The 13,637-nt window shown below is 48.6% G+C and overlaps 2 protein-coding genes and 1 long non-coding RNA gene across 6 annotated transcripts in view; 2 read left to right on the forward strand and 1 right to left on the reverse strand.

The window, feature by feature from the left end:
* Window positions 1-10,150, forward strand: part of CCDC60 (coiled-coil domain containing 60) — a 54,062-nt gene extending 43,912 nt beyond the window's left edge. For 3 of the 4 annotated variants that reach the window (XM_081841839.1, XM_081841841.1, XM_081841842.1), the window contains 9 exons: window positions 419-650; window positions 757-844; window positions 1,627-1,692; window positions 2,236-2,316; window positions 3,179-3,268; window positions 3,912-4,022; window positions 4,415-4,546; window positions 5,939-6,128; window positions 6,737-6,948. In XM_081841839.1, the coding sequence (XP_081697965.1) occupies window positions 419-650; window positions 757-844; window positions 1,627-1,692; window positions 2,236-2,316; window positions 3,179-3,268; window positions 3,912-4,022; window positions 4,415-4,546; window positions 5,939-6,128; window positions 6,737-6,898 (1,152 nt within the window). In that variant the 3' untranslated portion in view covers window positions 6,899-6,948. Of the gene's footprint in view, window positions 1-418; window positions 651-756; window positions 845-1,626; window positions 1,693-2,235; window positions 2,317-3,178; window positions 3,269-3,911; window positions 4,023-4,414; window positions 4,547-5,938; window positions 6,129-6,736; window positions 6,949-8,305 lie in introns of those variants that run through there. The other variant, XM_081841840.1, reaches the window with a different exon arrangement.
* Window positions 9,840-13,637, reverse strand: part of GCN1 (GCN1 activator of EIF2AK4) — a 66,055-nt gene continuing 62,257 nt past the window's right edge. The window contains exons 56-58 of the mRNA XM_081842189.1: window positions 13,432-13,539; window positions 11,757-11,975; window positions 9,840-10,537 (exon numbers count right to left, since the gene is read on the reverse strand). Of these exons, the coding sequence (XP_081698315.1) occupies window positions 10,412-10,537; window positions 11,757-11,975; window positions 13,432-13,539 (453 nt within the window). The 3' untranslated portion in view covers window positions 9,840-10,411. The remainder of the gene's footprint in view (window positions 10,538-11,756; window positions 11,976-13,431; window positions 13,540-13,637) is intronic.
* On the forward strand, window positions 11,949-13,178 carry LOC309330521. Its single transcript, XR_014151469.1, has 3 exons — window positions 11,949-12,065; window positions 12,318-12,372; window positions 12,599-13,178. It is a non-coding gene; the product is annotated as an uncharacterized lncRNA (long non-coding RNA).

Genomic DNA, 13,637 nt, shown 5'->3' on the forward strand with positions numbered 1-13,637 from the left:
ATTTCTCCTTCCGGTCAAGAAGCGTGCTAGAATCAGATCTCAGGAGAGGATTTGGTCTTGTTCAAAAAAGACCTCATTCCCAAAAAATTTGACCTATCGGGCAATCCCACTGCAGGCAAAGCAACAATCCTCTTCTCCGCCATAGTATTGTTGGAGTTTTATAACATATGGAATTTTTTACAAGCGTCCGGTTCCAGCAGAATAGCATCTTCAAAGCACCTCCTTGAATGCGTGCCAAAATGGCAAATCTGACCACATTTTCTCCCCCTTTGTTCATCCTCAAGCCAGGTGCCTAAATCAGTTTCCCATGTTTTCCTAATACTTTGTGGAATTGTGTGTGTGTGTGTGTCCCCGTCAAACAGTAGGACCATCTTGATGAGGCACCGCCTCTTAAGGGCTTTCTGTTGCATTTCTCCAGAGCAGAAAATACACCCAGAAAGGACAGTACCGGGGCCGGAGAATCCCCAAGAGGTCTTCCACCATGAGCATCTCCTCTCCCCACAGCAAAACGACCCTGACCAGCACGAGCTCCCTGTCACCCATCTACGACGAAGCGGGCCAGCCCCCTTCCGACAGCGCCAAGGAAGGGGAGGAGATGGAGTCCATCTTCAGCAAGACAACCAGGGAAGAAGAGGAGCCGATGTGCTACCGTGAGTCCCGGAGAGCTCAGCGACTCCCCTCTAGGCTATCACGGCTACCCCTCTCCAGAATTTATTTATTATATCACCTGCCTTCCCCCCCCCATCCCCTTCTCAGAACTGCAGACGCTGCTTCAGATGATACACGAAGACGTGGCGAAGAATTTTAGCAAAGAAAATATGTTTTGGAACTTGACGCACGGCTGGTACGTCGCGCCTTTTGTGGAAGCAGTCACAGTATAAAGAGAGAGTGCAAGGCAGGATATCAAGTCCAAACTACTACTCCTCCTTCTCCTCTTCTTCTTCTTCTTCTTCTTCTTCTTCTTCTTCTTCTTCTTCCTCTGCCCAGTCCCTGACACCCGATGTCATCCCGGAGAAACGGATGTTGGCAAGTCAAGCTGCCATTTCCCCATACCCAGCCAGCAGCTCATTCCATTGCTTGCTCCCTGAAGCCACAATCACACCATATATTTGGAGCGCTCTGAGAACACTTTGAACAGTCGCAGCTTCCCTCAAAGAATTCTGCGAGTCGTGTTTTGCCAAGGGTGCTGAGAGTTATTAGCAAACTTCTGTTCCGCCTCGTGGGGCTACAAGTCTCGGAGTCGTTCAACAGTTGATCCTTCTTCCCAATGAACTCTAGGCATTGTAGTTCTGGGACAACAGCAGGTGTCTTCTAGTGACCCATATCAAACTAAAGCTCCCAGGATTCTTTTGGGGAAGCCATGAAAGTTTAAAGTGACATTGTCATTCACGTATGATGTGAGTGTGGCTTAAGCGTCTTCCCATCTCCCCAGTTTCCTCGAAAGGCCCTACCCAGAGAGCCCCGACTGGACAACTGCGGAAAATTATACCCATTAATTGGATCGGATGACTGTGTATCTCAAAAGAGAGGCCAGATTTGGGGGGGGGGTGTTTCTCATTGCATTTTTGCTTCAGTCCCTGCATTCTGGCCACGTGCAAGACTCAGTTTCTGCTCCTTATTTTGCAGCTCGCACACCATATTGTCGAGACGCGAGCTGGAGAGCGAATTTTCATTTGGGCAGAAGGGCAAAAGGTAGGGACTCTGCAAGAGAACGCGACAGAGTGCGGTGCACATGGCAGCGATGCAGCTGAACAGTGCGCCATATCATTTATTTTTGCAGTTTTTGCTGAAATTGAGACACAATTTTTCTTCATGCAGTTGCTGGAAGCCACTGCAAGAACAGGATGAGCAGTTGAGATCTTATGTTCAAAGGAGCTCTTCAGTGCGAATATTATGGGTGCAACGGCAATACCAGGAGTCAGTGTGATTGCTTTGAAATGTTTTTAGAGTGTGTGTGTGTTTAAAAAACGTCCATATGAAAACTCACCAGTATTTTTTAATGCAAATTTATCTCAAGGGACAGCTCAGTCGGTAGAGCACAGGACGCAGGGTTGTGGGTTAAGCACCATATTGGATAAAGGATTCCTGTATTGCAGGGGGTTGGACAAGATGGTCCTGGGTGTGCCTTCCAACTCTGTGATTTTTTTTAAATGCAGCTTTGCCTAAAACACACATTCCATCATCTTTGTCTGCCACTGCTCTAGTGTTGGTAAATCCGAGTGTCTTCCTTTTCAGCTCAGTTTCGTCCTCGAAGGAAGAGAAGACCAGCACAGGAGTCGCGAAAGAGGAGACCTCAGGGGAGCAGAGGCCAAAGAGGTAGGGAGGGGGAGCAGCCATGTAGTGGCAAGTTCAGAAAGCCAGGGTGCCTTCAGCATCATCCTAGGATTATGCAACCATCTCATAATGACCCAATAATACTACCGTATTTTTCGCTCTTTAAGATGCACCAGACCACAAGACGCACCTAGTTTTTGGAGGAGGAAATCAAGAAAAAAATATTCTGAATCTCAGAAGCCAGAACAGCAAGAGGGATCGCTGCGCAGTGAAAGCAGAAATCCCTCTTGCTGTTCTGGCTTCTGGGATAGCTGCGCAGCCTGCATTCACTCCATAAGACGCACACACATTTTCCCTTACTTTTTAGGAGGGAAAATTGAGTCTTATAGAGCAAAAAAAATGGTAATTAGGGATGCCTTGCTACAATCAGTGCAGCTAGCTCTCCATGTGCTGCCTTTCAGCTAGCTCTATTTTCTGTGCACATACTGGGACAAATGACTTGAAATGCTCCAGTATATTCTTTCAGAGCAACTTAAATTGTGTTTTCTGTGACGTTCCATTGTACATAACAGAACTTGCAGGCCGTTCTCTTGAAACTGAAGCGTTGGTGGGATTTGAACTCCAGACTTGCACTCATTGCAAAACAGCAGCACGGGTCCTCAGCTACTTCAGAGTCCTAACTCTGGATGTCTGGAAGAGACAGGCGCCAAGAGCAATCGTATATTAGAGAAGCGCTCCGGGATTCTTTGCCTGAGTAATCGAGGCTGAATTCCTCGAGCTAATAATCCTGGGTCTGCAAACATTTGTATCCTCGTCCTTGCACAGAAGAAGCCCCCTGATTTCAGACCTGCTCTCCCTTGATTGTTAGCTGTGTGTGTCCATTTCCCTTTGAATTTCCTTGCAGTTCAATGACAGTGACTGTCCGGGAAGATAAAACGATGACAGCGACCTACTCGGACGAAGACACCACTGAGCACATCAACAAACCTCAAAGGTAGGTGTGCGGAGGTAGGCTTCTTTCCTGAGGGTCAATAGGAGGGACTCTATTCTGGCTGCGCAGAGGCTCCTCCCACAAACTCTGACATCACCCAGGAGGAGGAGTTTGCACACAGCCAGGGAAGTCTCAGTGGCAGAAAGTACGGTGATGAAGGTGACCTCTCTACATACTTGTCTCTAGAGCAGGGGGTTTAGTGGGCTGTTCAGCTGAGTTAGCATAGGAGAGAAACATAGGACAGGGGACTTTTTTGTCCCAGGAGTTGAAACAGAGGTGAAGCTAAACAGTGGGAGATTCAGGGCAGACAAAAGAATGGGCTTCTTCCCATGGAGTACATAGTATGGAACTCGCTGTCCCACAAGGTGTGGCGATGGTTTTAAGAGAGGATGAGACCAATTCATGGAGGATCAAGCTATCTGTGGCTGCTAACTACATTCTTCCAGTTCCATTGTCCCAGGCGGTGTGCCGTTGCTGTGAATCTCAGGCAAGGGGAGGGTTTTCCAACCCAAGCCCTTTTGTTTGCCCCAGAGAGGTCCATTTCCCAAACTGGCCAGCTTGGGCAGATAAACTGGGCCTACCCTTCTTCCACTTCTCTAGAGATCTGGAGCCTGTGGGTTAATCCCTCTGCCTCTCTCGCCTCCAGCCTCTTCCTTAAAAGGAAAGAGCAGACTTTCCAGAACATGAAGGATATCTTCCATGAGGTGGCCCATGAGTCTGCGTTCAGGCTGCACGATCAACTGGACATCCTAGAGAGGTAAATCATATTTCGTCTTCCATCTTGGTTATGAGCCCGAGCCCAGAACCAGGGCTGGGCAATGTCTGGTTTTCGACATCATGATACACCACCACTTAAATATTATGATGCACCGATATATCACGATGTCTAAAATAACAGTGTGACTATGTAGAGGCAAACAGGGTAATGTCCTGGCAACTGCTGCTACTTAGGGAAACTGTCCCCCTGCATCCCTGCTAAAAACCCCTCCCGTTTTTACTCTGCGGCTCCCAGCTTCAGCCCTGCCTGTCCCTACGGCCCTGTCCCCAGAACAGGGCGGATTTGAACTTGCAGCTGGGTGGGCGCTGGCAATCCCACCTTGCTCAAAGGGTTCACTTTAGAAAACAACAACACATGAGCTAAATTGGCAGGAGGCGAGAAGAGAAGAGCACGAGGAAGTACCTGTGCCTGAGTCGCATCACCAAGTTCCGAAAAGATCTCGAGCGGATGAGGCAGTCGATGGTGGGGACGGAGCCGGAACAAGACGCCGAGTCCGAGAACTGGTGAGGAAACGGGTAAAGGGGCTTCTGTATCCAGAGCACCTGGTACGCAGGCTGAGACCCTACCTGCCCACAGACTGTCTCGCCAGAGTGGTACATGCTTTAGTTATCTCCCGCTTGGACTACTGCAATGCGCTCTAAGTGGGGCTACGTTTGAAGGTGACCCGGAAACTGCAACTAATCCAGAATGCGGCAGCTAGACTGGTGACTGGGGGCGGCCGCCGAGACCATATAACACCGGTCTTGAAAGACCTACATTGGCTCCCAGTACGTTTCCGAGCACAATTCAAAGTGTTGGTGCTGACCTTTAAAGCCCTAAATGGCCTCGGTCCTGTATACCTGAAGGAGCGTCTCAACCCCCATTGTTCTGCCCGGACACTGAGGTCCAGCTCTGAGGGCCTTCTGGTGGTTCCCTCACTGCGAGAAGCAAAGCTACAGGGAACCAGGCAGAGGGCCTTCTCGGTAGTGGCACCCGCCCTGTGGGACGCCCTCCCACCAGATGTCAAAGAGAACAACAACTACCAGACTTTTAGAAGGCATCTGAAGGCAGCCCTGTTCAGGGAAGCTTTTAATGTGTGACATTTTAGTGTATTTTTGGTCTTTGTTGAAAGCTGCCCAGAGTGGCTGGGGAAACCCAGCCAGATGTGCGGGGTACAAATAAATTATGATTATGATTATGATTAATATTATTAAAAGCCAGAGCGCTTTGCCACGGGGAGAGTGCAAAACGGGGTACTGGCATCAGGAGCCAGCTTCCTAAGAACCTTGGCACTTGCATTTAAAAAACAAAACCCAAAGTTTCTGGCTTGTCAGGAGGCAGTTGAAAGCACAGAGGCGTTTACAGGTAACCTCCGGGAGGCCAGGAATCTCAGCGGTCACAGGAAGTCGCTTCTCAATGAGCAGCAGGCATGTAAAAAATTTTTCCAGCGGGATAAAAACATGCAAAAACGGTGAGCAGGGTGTTTTAAAACCAGGAAGTTGGCAGAGTTCTGCCTTCCCATCTCAGTTTCCAGTAGGGAGGTGGATATGGCCGGACAGGTTTTGCCGTTCCCCATCTTAGGATTTTGCAGCCTTAAGATACCACCTTGCGGACCTGTCATGGGCATTTGGTGGGTGGGAAAGAAACTGTTTTGACATGCAGTTGCTCTCCATCATGTCGTGGAGGAAATGCCATCTTGGAAGACCCTAGCACAATGTTTTCCAGACTTGGGTCTCCAGCAGTTTCTGGACTACAACTCCCATCATCCCTAGGTAGCAACCCCAGTGGTCAGGGATGATGGGAATTATAGTTTGAAATCAGCTGGAGACCCAGGTTTGGGAAACACTGGCCAACAGCTCACCACAAGCCGTCCAGGACACTTGCGTTGAAATGCCTGTTTTCGTATCTGTTCCAAGGTTTTCTACCTTGCTGGCCAGGATCCCAGATGACGTCAAGAGAGACCACCGTACCCAGAAAGTCCTAAAGAAACTGGAGAGGTTTGCAAGGAATCCGGACTTGCGCATCCGACCGCCTACCTTCCTGAAAGTGTTGGGGGAGCTTCGGATCTGGGAAATCTGCTCTCCGGACATCTGCGCGGCTGTGGAGGTGAGAGATGCGAAAGGAGAGTCTGTCTGAAAGGGCCGAGAGCGCCCAAGGCAGATTTGCTCATCCCTGAGCTTCTCCATGACGAGAGAGAGAAAACAAATTCAGTTCATTAGGCTCTAGCTCAAGGATCCTGGTAAGAAATCTTTGGCCTTCTGGGAGGGATGCTGTGCTCTGCGGGCCTCTGCTTCTATCCAGAATGATTTAGGATTTAGATTACCTTTTTAAACGTGCTCAGAGGGCTCCACGTTTGTTTTATTGGAGCAATCGGTACAAAGCCTCTGCAAGATCGGTCAGCGTTATTACTGACATCTTGCAAAGGAGGGAGCTGAGAGAGAGAGGCATTCCCTCCTCTCCTCTTTCTGTATAAATCCTGGAACCTCAAGGAGGGTCGCACAGTGGAATTGAACTAGGGTAAGATTAGAATGGACAATTTCACATAGTGCACCATTGAACTCCCGAGATGAAAAATATACCCCCAAAGGCCCATCAAGTCCAGCATCTTTCCTGTGCTCATTGTGGCCAAGCAGATACCCTTTCTCAACCCTGGGTCCCCAGATGTTATTGGACTACAACTCCCCCCTTCCTCTGGGCTCTGTCTCCTGTCCTAGGTAATTGAGGACGCGGCGGGCTTGGAGCTGCTTCAGTACCACCTCGAGAGGAGAACACCTGAGTTTACTAAAGAACCACCCGAGGCAAAAGGGGGCAGGGGGAGTCTTGGACAGCAGAGGAATACTATTTCCCGTTTGTCTCGAGTGCCTCCGGGTGCGTGAGAACAGAGAACATCCAACAAAAGATATCCAATACAGATCCTTTCACATAAGTGCGTGGTCCTGCAAGCTTGTTTTTAGAAGCTACCCCTCTCCTTGGGTGCAAGCAATTCTGGCAGGTGGAGAGGAGGGGGATGACTTTGTGTGGAAAAAAAGCCAGAGGGTCCTTGTGCTTTTTTCCTGTTTATACACACAGCCTCTGCTTTTAGGTTTAAAGTAAAAAGGAAATTTGGGGAAAGATGATGCACCCCCCCCCCCTACATTCACCCTCAATGGCATACTTAACTCACTTTGTGCTGGATTGATTGTTTAGACTGACAAGGTATTGAAGGGAGGTAAATCTGTGACTAGGAGTTTCCTGACCAGTCCTGAACAAATGACTAGACAAGAGTGATTTGGACCTCCAGGAAACAACCGCAGTAGCTGCCTCTTACCAAGTCAGACCCTTCGGTCTATCTAGCTCAGTAATGTCCATACTGATTGGCAGCAGCTCTCCAGAGTTTCAGACAGGGCCCTACTTGGGAGACAGCAGGATTTGAACTTGGGGTCTTCTGCAGTTGCCCTACCACTGAGGTGCAACTCTCCCCTACTGCTGAACTAGCAGGGGTGCAGCTAGAGGGCTATAGCAGCAGAGGCAGGGGAACCCTTACCTTCCCCAGAGGCCAGCCTTGTAGCTCGTAAGTCAGATCTCCCACCAGGGTGACATTGCAGCAGGAATGATGTACCACTACCCAACCCACCTTCCACTTACTTGTCCCCCAACCACAGCTTTGTTTCCGGCAATCCAAACAATACCAGTGCCAATTTCCACCAATTGCTGCCCGTTTGGCTTCCAGTAACCTGGTTAGGAAGACCCGTTCCTTTAAGATATCCACTCAGTAGATGGTAGGGAAACTAGTGTGGAGCCTAATCCCTCCTAATTGGGCTGTGAGTTCCAGGTCTTGTGCAAAACCTCTTCATCACTTTTGTGCAAGACCTCACTCTTATTATTTCAGGAAATGAAATGGGCATTTGCCTGTTGTCCCCCAAAAAAGCAGACACTTCCGTTTTGCCCGGTGTGAAGAACGGTGACCGAGGCTGGTACCACTTGCCATCGTGCTCTTCCTGGAGATTTTTGTTTATAAAAGGTGTATACGTGCAAAGGTATAGCAACAACCTCATGCATGCAAACAGCGGAACAAAAAAACAAACCAGAATGGTATTATCAGAGTTCAAGGACAAATTTCAGCCAGGCAAGAAGCACTCAAGGAAGGTGCAAAGCAGGACAGGTGAGGGCTGTTACTAGGGCCAGATAGAGAACCCTAGAGAGCCACATTTGGCCCCTGGGCTTGAGGTTCTTCACCCCTGCTCGGTGGCCTGTATGTTTCTCCTTTACAACCTGTCACACATTCCCTCTCGCCTCTTTCATAGTTCCTGCGTGAATATATTGTGGAGATGCCCGTGGACGATTACAAACAATGGTTACAGTCTCGAGTGACAATCCCTAAGCGAGCACACAGCGCTCCGCCAATATGCTGAAAGCCCCCCTCCCCGCAGGGGCCGGGTTGAAAAGACTAAGGACAAAGGCTTCATTTTTTGTAAAAAAAAAAGAAAGAAAGAAATCAGACACGGGCTGAGAAAGAGCTGGATGAAGCCAACACCCGGAGTGTCTACTTGGAGAACGTACTCTTGCTCATCCGCCTGGAATGATGCATGGCTAGGGCCCAAGGGCCACACTCTAGAACTCTCTCAAAAGGCTGGAATTGCTCATTTTCAAAAAGGTTCATTTGGAATTGCACCACCGTCGCTTGCAGCTGCAGGCTCAAAATGACAAGGAAGAGAATTGAACAGCCAAAGCCATTTTAACTTTTAGATGTTTAATTTAATTTGGGACAGGAGGCATGGAATTACGTGCCTGCGGCAACCTGCAGTTCAGTGAAGGGAGCGGATCCCTTTGCTTGAGGTGATCAGCTCTCTCTGGTGAAAGGGAGCGGATCCCTTTGTTGTGGTGATCAGCTCTCTCTGCTGAAAGGGAGCAGATCCCTTTGCTTGTGGTGATCAGCTCTCTCTGCTGAAAGGGAGCAGATCCCTTTGCTTGTGGTGATCAGCCCTCTCTGCTGAAAGGGAGCAGATCCCTTTGCTTGTGGTGATCAGCTCTCTCTGCTGAAAGGGAGCAGATCCCTTTGCTTGTGGTGATCAGCTCTCTCTGCTGAAAGGGAGCAGATCCCTTTGCTTGTGGTGATCAGCCCTCTCTGCTGAAAGGGAGCAGATCCCTTTGCTTGTGGTGATCAGCCCTCTCTGCTGAAAGGGAGCAGATCCCTTTGCTTGTGGTGATCAGCTCTCTGCTGAAAGGGGCAGTTCTGAGGCTTCAGACCAATGCCAGCATTTGCAAATGTTTTGTTATTTCTGCATGCTTTGAATTATTAAAAAAAATGTTTTAGCAGTATGCATTCCCGGCAGCTTCTCATCCAGTTAGTAGAGCATTAGACTCTTAAGCTCAGGATTGTGTGTTTGAGCCCCATATTGGGCAAGACTCCTGCATTGCAGGGGGTTGAACTAGATGACCCTCGTGGTCCCTTTGAACTCTACAATTCTATGATATACTGAGCTTCCACTTAGGGATCCAGTATCTGCAGGTGGGATTTACTCGCTCATCAGATAACACACACTGTCTCCTACTGCCATCTTCTGTACAAGAGAGGGATCTTACCGAACAACCTTGCACGTGATTTTTAAGCAGGGCTGGTGGTATTTCATGATCTCACCAACTGACAGAGAGGAAAACGAAAACCTTGCTAAGGCATTTGCTAAAAATGATTTCACTATCCAGTGAAAGTCCTTATGATCCTGGAAGCACATCACTGGATTCTAGAAAACCACAAGTAGCTCTTTTTAATGAATTACAGCAAACCATATCTGTGCCATGCTGAAGTGCGTATCTGCAAATAATGCTTTAGCACCACAGTTTCGTTTCAAAGCTTTTTATTAAACTGTCACCCAAACAGCCTACTTTTCATCCCCCTTTCGCCTCTAATTTCTGAGGCTCTTTAAATTAAGTTTTGATTTACAGAATTTGCAGCCCCCCGAGCTACAACAACAGCAAATCAGCAGTACATCAAAACAAACTGCTCAACTTCCACAGAACTCTTTAATTCCACTTACACAGAGTGGGAATTGCTCCTTTAACACAAAGGTGCGGGAGGGAGATTCACAACAGGACCAACTACCAATTACCGGTTCACAATTGATAGGACTCCTTCACCATGTAATTCTGTGGGTTTTTTAAAAAAAAAAATTAAAGTGGGGGGAGCCAAATTCTATTTATTTATTTACTTAACCTATCAGAACTCTTATTAAGGCTATTCTGGTTTATTCCTTTATTAAAATACTTCGGAAGCCCTTTTTTCTTTGTTTTCCATAATCTCCCATCAGAATTTAGCAGTTTCGAAAATGAAAACATTTCCACTGGTGTTTTGAGTTGTAATGTTGATGCAGTGATGGGTAAAAGGGCCACCTCTCCCTTCTGCACCTTTAAAATCACGTCAGGATCGTGTCGTCAATCTGCTCAATGGAGTCGGCCTGGCTAGCAAGCTTCTTCAGGGATCGACGGCAGCTCTCGTTCAGCAGTTCCAGACTGGCGGCATCGAGGATCTTGGAGACGGACTGCAGGAAATAATTGTTATTAGAGGAAAGGGTGTGTGGTGTGGGAGGTGGCCACGAAGCCCACTTCTGTGGCTCATCATGGCGGCGGCTAATGCTCACTGGGACTGGCAGGGGGGAAAGCAATGAGATCAGCAATAGGTGGAGCTAGAGCCATGGATGGGCACAGCCACCCTCTGACTGGTTGTAAGAAGAAGGTAGGCAGGTGGGGGACTGGCTAAGGGCAGGTGGGGATTGGTGGGGCAGTGCCCTGTTTGCCCAAATGGATCAATCAGCACTATTAAAGCTAAGGCTGAGTGAAAACCCTCTTCCTCCTGTTCTGCATCCAATTTACAAGTGGCAAACGAAAGTAGCAGTTAGGAATCTGGGGAGGCAGCAAACATTTCTGATCAGGCAGCAGCAGAACTTTCCATTCTATCCCTGTATACCTGAAGGAGCATCTCCATCCCCATTGTTCTGCCGGGACACTGAAGTCCAGCTCCGAGGGCCTTCTGGCGGTTCCCTCACTGCAAGAAGTGAGGTTACAGGGAACCAGGCAGAGGGCCTTCTCGGTAGTGGCACCGGCCCTGTGGGACGCCCTCCCACCAGATGTGAAGGAAAGGCCGTATTTACTAGAGTCTAATGTGCCATCAAATCTAATATACCCCTCAATTTTCAGACGCTTGAATCCACAAAAGGTATTTGCTGGCGAACGTAAATGTGCCATCAAATGTAACACGCCCCTTAATTTTTGCGATGCAATTTAGCCAAAAAAGGTGAGCATTTGATTCAAGTAAATACAGTAAATAACTATGCAACTTTTAGAAGGCAACTGAAGGCTGCCCTGCATAGGGGCGTTTTTAATGTCTGGTGTCTTACTGTGGTTTAATTTGTTGGAAGCTGCCCAGAGTGACTGGGGCAACCCAGTCAGATGAGCGGCATAGAAATTATAAATACATTATCATCCCTAAAGTATGTGACACCACGATGCGGCGTCATTCTGATGGGGTAGCTGGAGGTGGGGGAATGGAGGTCCACAGTTCCGTATCAAAGGGGGTGAGCAGAGAAGACAGAGGTCACACATTACAAAGGACTTGGCTGGCGTTACCACCAGCACAGAACTGGGAGTGGGAGATTTTTACAGCTTAGGAAGAAGATGCTTCTGCCCATTAGTAGAGAGCGTGAGGAAGGGAGGGGAGAGGGGGAAGAGAAACTGACTTCCTCCTCCAAGACGGGCCAATACCTGAAGCACTTCCTCGCCCTCTCGCATCTTCAGGAGGTTGACGATGGCCTGGTCGCTGTAGGCCCTGACGCTGGTGTTCTTGTCTTTTGTATTGTCCAGAAGCGCTTTGAGGATGGGCTTCATGGTCTGGGGATCCAAGGGAGGGAGGGGGCTTTTGTTGGCCCACCAGAGCATCTTCTCTGCCACTAACTTGATGTCGCTGGATGGATTCTGAAGACACTGCAGGGGGGGAAAACACACACACAAACTTCAGTTCCAACCAGGAAGCTAATTTTTACTAACAAAACAATTCAACACAAACAACTACAGGTTCCAGTTACAGATAGGTAGCCGTGTTGGTCTGCCATGGTCAAAACAAAATAAAAAAATTCCTTCCAGTAGCACCTTAAAGACCAACTGAGTTAGTTCTAGGTATGAGCTTTCGTGTGCATGCACACTTCTTCAGATACGAAGAAGTATCTGAAGAAGTGTGCATGCACACGAAAGCTCATACCTAGAACTAACTCAGTTGGTCTTTAAGGTGCTACTGGAAGGAATTTTTTTATTTTGTTTTAACTACAGGTTGTCCTTAGAAAGAATGATGATATTTACAAGTTACAATTCAGAATTAAAAACAGTGAAAACACATTACAGTGGTACCTCAGGTTACATACGTTTCAGGTTACATACGCTTCTTACAGTTACAGACTCCGCTAACCCAGAAACAGTACCTCAGGTTAAGAACTTTGCTGCCAGATGAGAACAGAAATCGCGTGGTGGCGGCAGGAGGCCCCATTAGGTAAAGTGGTGCTTCAGGTTAAGAACAGTTTCAGCTTAAGAACAGACCTCCAGAACAAATTAAGTAGGTACCACTGTACAGTCACAGGACACCCGCTGTCAGAAAACAGTCGGTGGCGGCCACAGGCCTGTCAGAAGAAAGAAAGTGTGTGCCCGCAAAAGGAAAACGAAAAGGGGGCCAGCCTAGCCTCCAGTGGAAGGGAGTTCCCAAGTCTGGGAGCAGCCACCGAGAAGGCCTCTCTCCTAGGCAATAGCTAGGGGATAATACAAATGACTTCATTGTATCCTGATACAATTTCCTTCTTCTGACACACTCGGCACCTCTCGGCCTCCTGGCTCTCACCCAGGACTCCCAACTCCCCATCCTGGCCCCAAGCAAACTCATACATCACCCTGCTAAATCTCACAATGAAGAGGGTTCCTGGAACCTGCTGGTATCGCTCAAGTCTCTTGCTCTAGGGCAGGACAGTCTAACTTTTTATACCAAGTGGGCTGCAAGTGTACTTCAACGTGGAACCTGGGGGCTGCACACTGCCTTGTTCTGCCAGGTTGGGGGCGGGGAGCGAGGTCAAAATTTGACACCCCCTCAACCCTCAATGCTGCCTTCCCAAAGCTGGATTAAGCACTGTGCCAGGCTTTTGGAAGGAGGCATGAGGCTCTGGCAGGGTCCTAGGGTCCCCCCCTGCATTTCCCCGCCCCAAAAAAGGCGTCAAGGCCTCAGGCCATGCATCAGACCACTCTGCTCTAGGGCTTACATGCAGGCTCTTTGTACACAGCAAGGAAGGAGCCACTAAAGGACAGGCCACAGTCCTGTGCTCATCCAAACCACATCTGGCTGGTTCCTGGAAAGCAGATCTCTGATTACCAGCAAAGTCCATACATTCAGAAAGGGGCTCACCTTAATGAAGAGGTTGGAGAGTTTGGGGGGCAGATTTCCCCCATTGGCTTCTATGTGGTACTTCATCAGGAAACCCATCCCTCTGATGCCACTGATCGCAATTGGGATCTGGAGAAGAAGAAGCAGGAAAGTGACATTCGGAACTCCTTGCCACTGGACCTCGCAACCTCGAGGCGGTGCTCGTTTTGTCTTTCAGATCAGGGCCT

The sequence above is a fragment of the Podarcis erhardii genome (genome assembly GCF_964252035.2).
Source record: "Podarcis erhardii genome assembly, chromosome: 15".
Classification (NCBI taxonomy): domain Eukaryota; kingdom Metazoa; phylum Chordata; class Lepidosauria; order Squamata; family Lacertidae; genus Podarcis; species Podarcis erhardii.